Here is a 13866-nt window from a genome sequence, read left to right as displayed (position 1 = left end):
TGATCCAACAATAACATACTGGACCTGATGTATGCTAACATATTGCAGTTAACACATTTGTGTATCGCTGATATCTTGCTGGGTGGGGGAAGGTTGAGGGAGTGTTTTTACTGCCTCTTACCTATTGGGCCTCATAGATGCTATGCAGTTTCTTTTCTTGCTATTCACTTTTCTAAAATTTTTTTAAAGCCACTGCAGGCAGCCCACCTGGCACTGTGCAGCAAGGGGTGATTTTGCATTGACCTTTGGTGCCTTCATCTCAGATGGTTTTTTCTTTATTCTCATCCAATTCCACTAAGGTCATGAAAATCAACTAAACCAGTGTGCTGTATTTGTGTATAGTTAGAGGAGCTTATATCAATATTCACATGGGGTATTAATATGGGTTGATTTCTCTCTAAGGAAAGGAAGCAAGAAATACTTCTTCTGTATCCTTTTGCTGGATGATAAGGGAGATTTTGGAACAGCTAAATCTTTGCTTTGGCAGCTCCATAACAAAATAACTGGACGTATTTTCTTACAATGTGATGTGAAGAGAGCAAAGGGGAGCTGACTTCCTGAGCACAGACAGGTCTTTTGTTGCAGGGACCTGGAGAAGAGGGAGGCCTTCAGCTCAGGACCAGATAAATAAATGTTGAAGGTCCTCTAGAACACAGGGCTCCAAAGTGGGACTCATGCAGCCCAAGGGGTTCGGAAGATGATCCATTGTGGTGAGGGAAGAAAATATTAGAACTTCTATTTATATTTTTTATATTTATTATTTGATATTTAATATTCAGATTTGACAGTGGCAATTTCACTTGGTCTGTATGTCAGACGGTTCCATCTCACATATGGTACTGACATGTCCTGTGGGGAGAGTGGGTGCTCCACAATGTGGAGGTGTTCACACTGGCACCCTCATGCATTCATTTGCTTTCAGCATATTGCAACGCATTGCAGTTTCTGTGTGCACAGTTAAGTGCATTTGTGGATTATACTTAGTTTTAACCAAACTAACCCTCACAAACTGGAAAAGTGGCTTAAAAAGATTCCTTGCAAAGAAACTGCAGACAGAAGATAACACACAAGCAAACAACAAGAAAATGGCAGAGCTGACAATTCCACTCCTAGTAGGAGCTCTTTGTCAGCCACAATATGAGGTAAAAAGAATGTCTCTCTAATTGCATCTGACAGGACATCGATCAAACTAATTTGAAATTGTGAAGAAGACTATTTGAAATACGGATTTAAGTCATAGAATCATAGAATGGTTTGGGTTGGAAGGGACCTTAAAGATCATCTAGTTCCAACCCCCACTGCCATGGGCATGGACACCTTCCACTAGACCAGATTTCTCAAATCCATGCTTGTTAATGATGAACCTTGCCCTTAGTACATTATGCCTTAAGATATTAGCTAATGCTAGCAACACATTTAAAAAATAAGCATCCAGAACATGAAACCAAATCTCTACAATTTTTTTCAGCGATGCTTTAAGTCATGTCATACTCAATGCAGTACTTTACAAAATTTCACTAAACTTAATGGTAACTGTTTAGAAGCCCCTTCTGAGGTTTCTCACTTGATAGCAAAAGACAAAAAACTACATACCCTTGGGTAAACACTTTTTATTCCTGCTGCAGTAAAAATGGTTGGAATAATACATGGAAGACAATATGGTGACAAAAAATAAATTCTTTTGTCAGCAAATACTGTTGGAAGATGCATAGAAAGCACTGCTGAAGATTTGAAGCAACAAGCATTAGAACAAATTATGCAGTGTGTGTGTGTGCGCGCGCATGTGTGCTTAAAGGTCCACTTAAACTGAATTTAGCAGTGTCAGGTTGCTTTGTATTCCTTTTCCATCTATGACAAATAGCTACGGTGGAAAGCCAAGTGAAGGCAAACATAATGACTAACATCACCTTCCCTTGACAAGTGTGATGTTATTCTGTAACCTGCAGTATTTGAAGACAGTGGATCATAATGTCAGTGTAGGCTGTCACATTGCAGACTACATAGCCCAGCTTTGATCTGTGAGGGCACTTAAGTCTTCTTGCAGCCTGAACTGATGAGCAAATAGGCTGTCTACTGCAGGATTATTTCTGTGTCTAGGAATTCGTTGCATTTGTTCCCCTTGCAATCTTGTCAGAGGAGCAGATGTTCCCTTCTGCTGTCTGGACTGTGGACAGCATATTTAAATGTTCATTTTGAAAATAAAAAAAAATGGGGGGTGGATTTCAAACTTTGGTGAATCTTCTTGTTGCTAAGCCTCAGTCATATGATAGGAAAAATACTGCCAGCACTTTTGATGTGAAGCAATAGGCTACTGTAGTGCATTTTTGCATTCATTTTAGCAGCCTTACAAATGCATTGTCTGCCATCTACTGCTGCCAGTGGACACATCCTCCCCTGGCTGTAGTTAGAGACCAGAGCTGGAGATCTGGTGGAATTAAAGTGTAGAAAACTGTCATTACATGCAATTTCAGTAACGGAATGAGAAAAAATCTTGTCAATACATGACATGAACAATATTAACCAATATTACGAATACAGTGCTAACGATAATACAGTGATAAACTGAATACAGTGATCAACTAAATCACCTGTACTGCAAATTTGAAGTAAAAAAAAAAAAAAAAAATCCAAGTTGCACAAATGCAAAGATTCCTTTTGGCATCTCCTGTACAGCTGCACTGAAGGGACCTTGCTGGGTATCCTCACACTTCTAAAGTGAGTCTTGCTGTCTTGGTGGGACAGCAGAGCCCTGCCTCACTGCCACCTCATTGCAGCTCCTTTTCATTGTGAGGCATTTCAGGAATCCAGCTGCTACTCTGTGTTGTTGAAAATACCAGTGACAGCACATCAGAAAATGTAATATCCTTGCCAAGTTATTAAGAAGTTAGAAACACTACATTATAGAAAAAGAAACCTAAAAGCCAAGTATGTTACTACCATCTTTTCTTTACCTCTCTTCCTCTAGTTAAAAGATACAATGGAATTACTTTCTTTGGTTCTGACCTTAAACTTTCTGGTAGACAAGGATGTGTTTTTCTCACTGAGAGAATAGTGTTCAGATGAGTAGTTGCCCTATTGTTGTCCTAAAAGCAGATTCGTTTACCTGGTGTGCAAGCTAATAACACACAGAGTTGAGGTATTTTTTCAAATTAATTTCATTGATGCGCATGAATGGGTGCCTGTCTCAAGATAGCACACCTCTGTCTCAAAAATTCCCACATTTATATACTTAAGTAATATATTCATTATTATTTCCCTTAATGATTGGTTCTTTCTTCTTCACCCCTCATGTAAATTAGTGCGCAGACTCTGTCTTCTTCCTTCATTGTCTTCTTATGAGTAGGTGGTATCATTTGATTAGGTGGTCAATGAGTCGGTGGTCGCGATCTCCCCCTGTAGGAATTACCTTTTACCTACTTCTTACTCTGTCTTGGCAGGTCCCGGCAGTTCTTCAAGGTTTGATGATCAGACCACAATCCATTACCTTTTCTGACATAAACATAAAGCCCCATTGTCTAATAGTTTATTCCTAAACCCTAAATCATGTCTAGTTATTGTTTCCCTATTTTAAATATTAACTGAGGGGGCAGGGGCTGTATGCAGGACTTTAACAGTTCCCTGGTTATTTCAGTCATATTATACATATTAATTGATAACACTATCACAAGTGAATTATAAGTTCAGTCCTTGATTTTATTCAGTGGCACAGTTCAGTATTTATTTTGTGTGCGCATGTGTGTGGTTAATGAATAAGGAAGTCGATATTTTTATATGAAAAATAGAATTAAGGAAAATGGTAATTTTATGGCTTTGCTCAGATTACTGAGGAATATCAGTTTGGGGATGCAGGATTTCAGGAACACTTTGATTTCCAAAAGCAATAAAACTTTTCTAAACATGCAGTGAGGACAGGGTTCTGGCTACGATGACCCTGATGCGGTTCTTGGCTTGGATACAGACAGTGTGACCTTGACAAAATATCTCAGATCTGTGCTTCGGTTTCCAATCTATAAAATGCGTAACGCATATTTGTGCCCAAGAGAGGTCTTCTGTTATCAGTAAAAGAAAGGGCATTTCTTTATGTTAATCTCACAGAAAAAAGAAATAGTGGTCTGTTACAGTTGTGCAGACAGCAAGTAAGAGTCCAGCAGAAACTTGCTTCTATTGCTGGTTATCTCAGACAGGAAATTTCAGCAGCAAATGAACCCGTGGATTACACAGATCTTTGATTAACATATTTGCAATCAATTAGCTGATATGAGCAGCCAAAGTCTTACAAATGGCTCAGTCACAAAGGCTATGCTCATTCACCTCATTTTCAGAAATGTCATGTGAAAGGTTCCGGGGATCCTCATGTGTCATTAGAGGAAAATTCAGGAATAGTTATAAAGCTAGTTATTGGTGGAACCACGTTTTGTTGTTACCAGATGACTGGGAATTACCTGTAAAGTAGGGAAGAAGTGGATCACACCACCTAAATGTGAATGTACAACCTTTGATTTGCTGTCACTCTAGAGACTGTATGTCATTTTATAATATAATTAAAAGGGCATTGGGAAACACTGATCAGACAAAGAGTTTGGTGGTTCACCTTCACTTAGGGTGGACGCTGCAAACAATTTGTTTAGGCTGTTCAGAAGACTGAGATAGAATATGGTTTAGTTCATTAACAGATGAACTCTTGTAACATTTACACGATCCTAACGCTATGCTTGTCTGACAAAGCCACTCTGACCAGCAGAGTGCTTGAGATTGTACTCAGGTAGGCAAAGGACAGGCTGCACTGTTCTGCCCCAGAGCACAAGCATTCACTGAATCATGGAATGGACCTCTGGACCTCTGGAGGTCATCAGCCTTCCTGCTCAGGCAGGATCACCTGGAGCAGGCTGCCCAGGACTGTGTCCAGAGGGCTTTTGAATATCTCCAAGGAAGGAAAGGAGACTCCACAGCCTCCCTGGGTAACCTGTGCCAGTGCTCAGTCACACCAACAGTAAAAAAGTGTTTCCTGAGATTTGGAAGGAACCAACTGTGTTTCAGTCTCTGCCCATTGCCTCTTGTCCTGTCCCCTAGGCACCACTGAAGAGAGCCTAGTGCTGTCTTCTCCGTACCCTCCCTTCAGGTATTTATATGCATTGATGAGATCCCCCCTGAGCTCCCCTTCTTTAGGCTAACCAGCCTTCTTCAGACTGTCCCTTCTTTAGAATCATAGAATAGTTTGGGTTGGAAGGGACATTTAAAGGTCTAGTCCAACCCCCTGTTGGACTAAACTGTTTAGGCTAAACAGTCCCAGCTCTCTTGGCCTTTCCTCATGTGAGAGATCCTCCAGTCACTTAATCATTTAATGGTGCTTTGCTGAACTCCCTCCATATCTCTCTTAGACAGAGGAGCCCAGAACTGGACACAGCACTCCAGGTGTGGTCCCGCCAGTGCTGAGCAGAGGGGAAGGATCATCTTCCTTGACCTGCTGGCAACACTCCTCCTAATGCAGCCCAGGACACCATTTGCTGCCTTTGCTGCAAGGGCACATTGTTAGAATTGATAACTAGAATTGATAATTGATAGTTCAATGAAGTTCAGGGTTGATTTTTTTTTTCCAGCCATAAGTCAAAATATCTGCCTGTATCCTTTCAGTTATAATGTATAGCGCAGTTATCTAGGGCATCATTACAGAATCTCGAAAGCAAAGGTACTTTTTTTCTGGAGAAACAAGGTGTTATCAATTCCAGCAAGATCTGAGCCTTACTAGGTCACAGAGAATAATTTGTAGGCATGGAAACTGGTCACAGCCACCAGAATGCAAAGGTAACTTACCTTCTAGTTTTATAAACAGCCTATGAAGAATCCTGTTTTATTTATTGGAAAAAAAACCAAACTTAATTTTAGGTAAATGCTAATGCATCTGATAACATTTACTATACTAAAACACATTGTGCCTTTACAGCTTTTCTTGTAAATGCATCTGTAAATAAGCTCTCACTTTGTGATTTGGACCTATCAGCACACCTTGTACGGAAACATCCTGGAAATAGACTCCCACCTCTCTGCTCCTCCTACACTCACAATGATATGATACGTCAAAGCTGAATGATATTAAATGTGGATACGGCACATGAGTCTAGCAAACAGTCCCACTGCTTTTAAAGGGAGTTCTAGATAGACAGCAGTTCACAGCCTTTAGGTGTTTGTCCCATCATCACGCTCAGAAATTTCACTTGCTTCCTACTGAATCTTAAAGTAAGGACTGCAGTCTTCTCTTTTCTGGTCCTAGATGTGTATGAAAGTGTTTCTACCTCAAAGCTAAAGGAGAAAAAGAACAGAAATATTTGGGATTCCAGTTCTGACCAGAAAAGAACTAAGGAAACATTCCTTTTTTCAGTGTGAATGAAATGCAACTAAATCAATCTAAATGTACCATATCAGCAACCAAGCGTGAACAACAATAGCACCTGCAATGCTACATGGCATCCATCTGTACATGTCAGCAAAATGATTCCAGTGATATTGGAAATGTTTCCAAGTTGAAACATGCTGATAAACACCTACTTTACCTGCTGTGGTCCTGGATAAAATAACCAAGTCAAGGTGATTGCAAAGCAAAGAGCCGGTATCAGTGAGCCTGTTGGATGGCCAGCGAAATAACAGTCAAGAAAAGATCAAATCCTCCATCAAATAATCAGATGGAAATATTACTTCTAAAAATGCAAAAGCCTTTCCTCATATATCATGATTATAAAAAAATTACAGCCACTATTTGGGTGTAAATTTGAGATTAATTGAGTGATGCTGGTTTTCTTGAAAATAGATATGCTTCCACCAACTGGGAAATGGGGATTGCTACCTCCTTTTGATAATGGAAATAAATATCACTATCTTCTCCTTGAAAGAATATACACTGGCTTCAACGGTGGAATATGGATATCTATATTTCTGTGAAATTAAGGAAAATAATATTGTCAGATAAAATGCTGGCCAATGGAGAGACTTACTAGTTAAGTTGCTGAAGATGTGTGTTCTATAAAATAAGATGCAAACAGAAATACAAATATAATAGAACTAGAAAGATACAAAAAAGATACTTACATTTTTAACATAAAGTGCCTTTCTATTGCAGCCCCTAAATCTCGACAAACCACCACGCAAAAAGTTATATAATTTTATTTGAAGAGCAGCTCTGTACCTCATTCACTATTTTTACTGAGCAAGCACGCCACGAGAGAAAGAGCTTCACAAGACAAATAATAAAGATTTAAAAAAAAAAAACCCAACATTACTGAAAATGAATAAATGTTGTTAAATCCACATTGTCTTTTTTAATTAAGCCATTAATATTTCATTATCAAAATTCATGCTACCTTAATTTATTAAAAGATATAATCAAAAGTGACTATATTTTGCCTGTTTTCCTAAGAAGGTAGGAATTCTATTATGCACTAAGGTAAAAATATCGAGAGACAGGGATTACTTGGATTATGATTTGGTAATCTAATTCTTAATTCTATCACCACGGAAGAAGAGATAAATAGCCTTTTTTTTTTTTTTTACATCTGCTGATTTGATTTGCATCCTCACTGGCTGCAGGGAGAAACAATACTAAGGCTAGAACTAATTTCAAAGAATGCAAATGCGTTTCCTTACTGTGGGGCCCAAGGGTGCTTTTCCTATGAATGTTTCATCCCCAGCTCTGCACCGCCAAGCCCAGTGCCACAGCAAAATGGCTGCAGTAGCCCTCAATGAGCATGGCCAAGCCTCCGAGGTCCTTTAGCCCCCCCAAAACTTCCTCTGGATGTATGCATAACACAGGATGTTTGTCTGTGAGCAGAGGACAGGATGGATTACAGGTGGATTACAGAAATTAAGACAGCATCATGTTGATGAACACTGAGGCAAAGAATGCATCAAGTACTTCAGCTTCACGTGGGGCTGCTGTCACTAAATCACCTACCCCATTTAGTGACAGGCCACATATTTCTTTTTTATTGTTTTAATGCTAGTGTAGTAATAGAATATCTTCTTGTGATGCTTGCTGTCCCTTGCAAGTGTCACTCTAGATGAGCTTCAGCGTTCCTAACACTACCCATACAGGCCAAGTCAATGCCACGGACAGTTCAACTTGTTGCGTGTTTTTGCCTCAATCTCCTGTACATCGATTTCTTTTCTGCTTCAAAAATCTATGTGGAGTCTCTGATTAGTCAAGCCAGACTCCTGGTAAATGTGTTTTTCCTCCTGAGCATCAGAAATGAATATTCCTGTGCTTGGAAGATTCTGTCCTTCCAGACCTGTAAGATTTTCTGGACTCCTTTATGACTCCCCAGCAATCCCAACTACTAGTTTCCTAAATGAGCGAAAATCTGCTCTCCTAAGGTGCATGATTTGTACTCTGCTGTTGACGCGGAAGTCACGGACACTGTGCACAATCAATATGATCAAGCAGATGCCCCTTTATTGCCAAGATAGCTCAGTTTATATGTTCATTCTAGTTACTGTTCACGCATAAGCAAATTAGAGATTGGTTAGCATGAGCTGTCCACGCACCTAGTTACACCTAGTGATTGGTTATAACAACACTGTACACGCGCATAAACATAAGGCATAATTGGTTGTATTAACTAAAACATGCGAAACTTGTCTCAGGCTAATTGGTCAAGATAAGCTGCAGAACTGAGGTTCTTTGTGCCAAGTTCCCTTTATCGTGGAATGCGCACCTGTGTTCTTCTAATTGGCATCTTTCTTTTTTTGTCTTCTTGTTTATTCTGTTCAAGGCCTTCTAAAGGCGTCTGGAATGCTCTTACTACCGTTAGCTAAATATGTGTCCACAAGCAAAGCATCCCTGAAGTCTGCTGCCTACAAAACATCCTTGGCTCACAAATTGATCAATTCTATCGAGTCTGGATTGTTCACTGTGTGCCCATTACTTTCCAAGTATTCCACACTCTGCTACACGATTTTCTCTCTCCCCTCTGAATCAAGAACTCCATTAGTACATGGTCACCACACCCAAGGCTGCCATAGATATCCACAACCCCAAACAGTTCTTCCTTGTCAGTGAGCAGCAGATGGAGCTGTGTGCTGTGCAGAGTGGCCGATCCAGGGCCTGGACCAAGAAGTCATCCCCACCTCCACCCAGAAACCCCCACTACTTGCATCCGAACATCTTGCCCTTCCAGCAAATGTCAGCGAGGCTCAAGTCCCCCAGAAGAACTGGGCCTGTGATGTAGAGACTTCCCTGAGTCGTTGAAAAGAGACTCCACTCACTTGCTCATCCTGACCAGGCGGTCCAGGACACTCACCTCTGCCATGACCCCAGGCTAGTTTCCAGGCAAGCACACGGAGAAGGAGCAGACAAGGCCAAACACACTCTACTTGCTCATTATTACCTGCGGGCTTTAATTCTTGTCTCAGTATGCCACCAAAGCCAGCCTATTTCAGGACACAATTGCTAATAAAAATAACAGTGAGATCAACATAGAATGGATAAAATGCAAGAACAACCATTCCGATAGATAAAATGTAAACACATTTACAATATGTAAATACATTTACAAAAATGGATAAAATGTGGAGAAAATGTAAACACAATCATCCAATAATAAAAAGAAAAACATTGACAAATTCCAAGACAGAACACTGGCTAAGCTGCAAACAAAGCACAGCAAAATGGGAAACGCCAGGAAAAATTGAGCTCAAATCACTGGGTCGGTTGAGGGACCTTTGGCTTCCACAGCTGGGCTCCTTCATGCCATTTTCATTTATCCAAGCATTCCTGCAGCATAAAGAGGAGAAAGGGGAAAAGGCGTGATGACCAAGCCTGACACATCGCAGTGGTTCCTCAGAGCAGTGGACAGGCAATTTCAGCAAAGCTGCCTCCTACAGCCCCCCTGTGTCCTTGGCACCGAGCACTTACATTTACATGAAGGATACTTAATCACTCCATCCAGGCATTCTGCTCTGAAATACTCAGGCCGTGAAACTTGACGGTAGAACCATCTGCATTCAAAGAAAACATACTCTCCAGAGCGATAGGTGGAAGTGCTCAACCGGCTTGATGACTGTAGTTGAATGTTGTTCCTTTCCATAATCCTTGCGTGCACTGTACAGTTCTCTGCAAAAAGTACTTTCATTATTTGCCTGTAGACCTCACACAGGGCAACTGATGCACTGAAACTCTTGGTACCAGCTGAGAGCCCTTACCCCAGCAGTCTTTCCAGCTCAGGTACGCCGGTCAATGGCTTTTTGGGGGCTCTGCCCCTCACCACCTGCAGCTCACAGGATGCTCCCACACCCTGGCTCCTCCCCAGGTGCTCCCCCAGGAAAGCTAAAGGCTTTCCCCTCGGCTTCAGCACTAAAAATGCAACAACAGAGCGGCTAAGCTGTGGCCAAACTGGAGATCACTTACTTCCTGGCTTGCACCGTGGATATTCTAATGTCCCCTCCACGCACTGTGCTCTGAAGGGAGAAGATGCTGGGTCTGCCAAATATCCTATTTTACACCGGAATTCAATAAAGTCACCCGATCTGGAATACAGCTTTCTTCTTCCTATGATCCATTTCAGCTCAATATTGTTTCTGCCCATGTCTTCTTCAGATGCTGTACAGGCCACTTGAAAAAGGCAAGAGAAGAGTGTCATCACTTCACACAGATGCACCACAGGTAACTTTTTTTCCCCTAGAGCCTACAGAAGTTCTTTGCATCACAAGTGCTTCCAGCTACTTGCTCTCACCCTCTGTTACTTGCATACGTAACAAGAAAGACGTTCACATCCAAGCTAAAGGGAAAAAAGCCCATAGCTGAGACCCCACGCAGAGCTAAGGAGAAGCTTTTTTGCTCTGACAGCCATGCAGGGCAAGATCGAAGCACGGGTGGGGAAGTCGCCAGGCACCAATGAACTTCCCCATGTCTTTTTTGAGATCCCTCCTTCCCTTCTGCTCAGGACATCTCTAAATTTGTTTCCTCACGGCCACGTCATGGATGCACCCCCGGATTTCCCCAGCACTGCCACGCACTCAGACCCATCCTCCCCACTCCCAGCCTGCTGACTGTAGCAGCGTCGCCAACTCGGGAGCACGTGGGAGCCCTGCACGGTGATGGAGATCCCCTCACACAGTGGGGTTCAGCCAAACTCCCCTCCTCCCGAACCCGTTGTGGTGGTGAGAGACAGCAGGCAGCAGAGGGGACTACACGAGCCAACATCAAGAAGAAACTCCTTCTGGACAAAAGAAGGACTCGCTGCCGTTCTGCCCTGCCGGCATCGCAGCCCCAGCACAAGGGCTGCTGTACATGTGATGCCCTTGGGATCTGAGAAAAAGACAACAGGAGCAGTCACATGGTCTTTGGCCACCCAGCACGTGCTTCAACCTACCTAGGCAAACCGGGGGGCTTGTCCACTGCCCATCAGTACAGGTGATATACCGAGATCCTTCCAGGACGTAGAGACTTGGGCATTTGTACTCCAGAGTCGTACCTTGTCGATATTCTTGCATGGGGAAGGAAAGAAGGTCTCCGTTTTCAATAACAGGAGGCGGGCCACATTTCCCACCTTTCCCTGGAAGAAAATTCCCAATCAGAGAAAGCCACAAGAGTTTAATTGCAACAGAGGCCTGGCCACAAATACTACTGGACAGTACGTTGGCACTACTCTGAGAGAGCTGGAGGAAAGCAGAGAGAAAAACCATATAACCTGGCAGGTGAAAAAGAGCAAGAGTTTCTCATTTCTCCAGTGCTGGGACTCATAGCTGCCAGTTCACCCCATTTGCCCACAGCTGAAGCGCTTGCAGCTGCCTGCAGGACTTCCCCTCATCCCACACAACGGTGTAGCATTTGGCACAGCTCTTTCTGCAGAAGAGCCTGACACCCACCTCCTCCCTGCGCTGCCTGGGCAGTGAGAAAAGTGGATCCGAATGCAAACAGTAACAACTGCCACTGAACTGCACCACTGCAGTCACTAATGGGACAGCCCTTGGGCTCTGTGGGCCACTTAGGGCCAGTGGGGAGTTCACACATGCCAATCCTGAAGCACTGCTGCCTCACGGATTTTTATATCTATTCAAGCACCACACTGCTGCCAAGTCTGGCCTTCCAACGGACCTTGCGTTGGGAAATCTTCAGAGAAGACCCAGGTCCCTTGGTACCAGCAGTGGGCCTCCTTGCACTTGGCATTCTGTTCTGGAGCCACAACATGGAGCCTCATCTTAATTCATCTGCTGTTTCTGCACCCCTTTCAGCTCCCAGCTGGGTGGTGTTTGAGTCAAATGCTGCTGCATTGGTTCACGTGCTGAAACTTTCTGGATGTCTAACAAAAACAAATGGGGCTGTTCAGGGCACTCATGAAATCCCAGGAGGCACCAACACAGTACCTAGGTATTGGCTCACACATCAAATTGTACCCTCAGTTGATTTAACAGTTGCTTTGACTCCATGGCATGCAATACAGCAATGCATCGTCTGCATTATCTGGATGTCAACTGGCAGGGAAGCTGTGGGCTCTGCTCTCCAACACTGACAGCAAAAATTCTTACTCTCTTCTCATCAGGCAGGCACCAAAAGTAGATTCTAAGAAGTCCAAGGGCTGCGACTCAAAATTAGACCTGGCGAGCAACTGCTCTCAGCCTCAGGGTGGTTTTCCAGATGTGGCCCTCTCAAGTGAAGCCACCTGGGTCACTCAGCTGCTAAACTCACCTGAGCAGATACCTGGGAAAATGGCTTTTTCCTGAGCGTGCCAGATACCTTGTGTTTGTGAACAGTCATGAGACTGAAATTTGGAGAAGCAAATGCCACTCAGTCAGCTTCATGACAGTCTCACTGACAGGTGACTCTATGAAGAGAGAGAAATTACCTTTGCACTTTGGCAGCACTGTCCAGGTCCCATTCCGACACGTGACGGTGGCAGTCCCAGTCATCTCAAAACCTTGCCAGCACTGATAGCGAGCACTCTCCGCAGGCAAATACCTTGACTTTTTAACACCTTGAACTTTACCACCAGCAATTTCTGGAGGAGGTTCACACGTCACGTCTGAAAAGAGACACTGCTGCAGTCAGGTTTGCAGTCCTTGAGGTGTTCCCCTATACAACAGACAGTTAAAGGCATCAACCTTGCTACAATTTCTGTCCAGATTTTCTGCCTCAGGTGGGTCACAGCTCCAAGAGTTCACCACGGAAAAAAAAATCAGGTGTGACAGTGGCAGCAGAACACTCTTTCTGGGACTCTCAGGAGATGGCAGGGTCAATGAGAGCTTCTAGAAAAAGCCAGCATTTCTGTAGCTACACCTCATGGCACAAGAAGCCATGCCAGCCTTCCTGTGTGCCCATGTCCCTCCCTGGGGAGCCCTGGCATTCCTGGAAGTCACAGGGCCAGCAGCCAAGCTGGTGCTCTGCTGAACCGCAGAGCTCCGGAGGAGCTTGTCAGCCAGCACTGCTCAGGGACAGGTAAGTGCAGTCAGCTCCATGGAGGTGTGAGAAAGCCAAGTAGCACTTGTTCGCCTGGCAGCCACAGACTTGGGCAGGGGACAGGAGCACAGTTCCCGACAGTTCCTTGTCACAGGAACGCTCTTCCCACTTCCATAGCCAGAGCAGATCTTACATGGTTGAGATCTGAGCCTCTGCCGGGGTCTGCGTTGGTCAGAGTGGAGCCCTGGAGAAGAACGGCTCTTTCTCTCCCCTACTGCTTCTTCCATTCAGGTACTCCCTGACAGGTTTGAACAGAACAGAGGAGCCCTTACGTGTCTTTCTAGTGAAGGTCACTGAAATGGCAGACTCTGGGGAAATGCCAGTATCGTGCAGGAGAATGACAGAGCAGCATATTTTAGGCCCTGCTTCTTCAAGACATTTTTGCTGTTGATGAAAATATCCCCGGCATTTCTAGAAGCATCCAG

The 13866-nt window shown here is 43.5% G+C and overlaps 1 protein-coding gene across 1 annotated transcript in view; it reads right to left on the bottom strand.

Moving 5' to 3' along the window:
- Window positions 1–9360: 9360 nt before the first annotated feature.
- The window catches only part of CFH (complement factor H), a 39806-nt gene continuing 35300 nt past the window's right edge, over window positions 9361–13866 (bottom strand). The window contains exons 20-24 of the mRNA XM_052802058.1: window positions 12831–13007; window positions 11358–11540; window positions 10394–10597; window positions 9902–10099; window positions 9361–9760 (exon numbers count right to left, since the gene is read on the bottom strand). Coding sequence (XP_052658018.1) covers window positions 9759–9760; window positions 9902–10099; window positions 10394–10597; window positions 11358–11540; window positions 12831–13007 — 764 coding nt within the window. The 3' untranslated portion in view covers window positions 9361–9758. The remainder of the gene's footprint in view (window positions 9761–9901; window positions 10100–10393; window positions 10598–11357; window positions 11541–12830; window positions 13008–13866) is intronic.

The sequence above is a fragment of the Harpia harpyja genome, chromosome 11 (assembly GCF_026419915.1).
Source record: "Harpia harpyja isolate bHarHar1 chromosome 11, bHarHar1 primary haplotype, whole genome shotgun sequence".
Lineage (NCBI taxonomy): Eukaryota > Metazoa > Chordata > Aves > Accipitriformes > Accipitridae > Harpia > Harpia harpyja.
The sequence above is the reverse complement of the archived record's forward strand: the minus strand, read 5'-3'. Positions and strand labels throughout refer to the sequence as shown.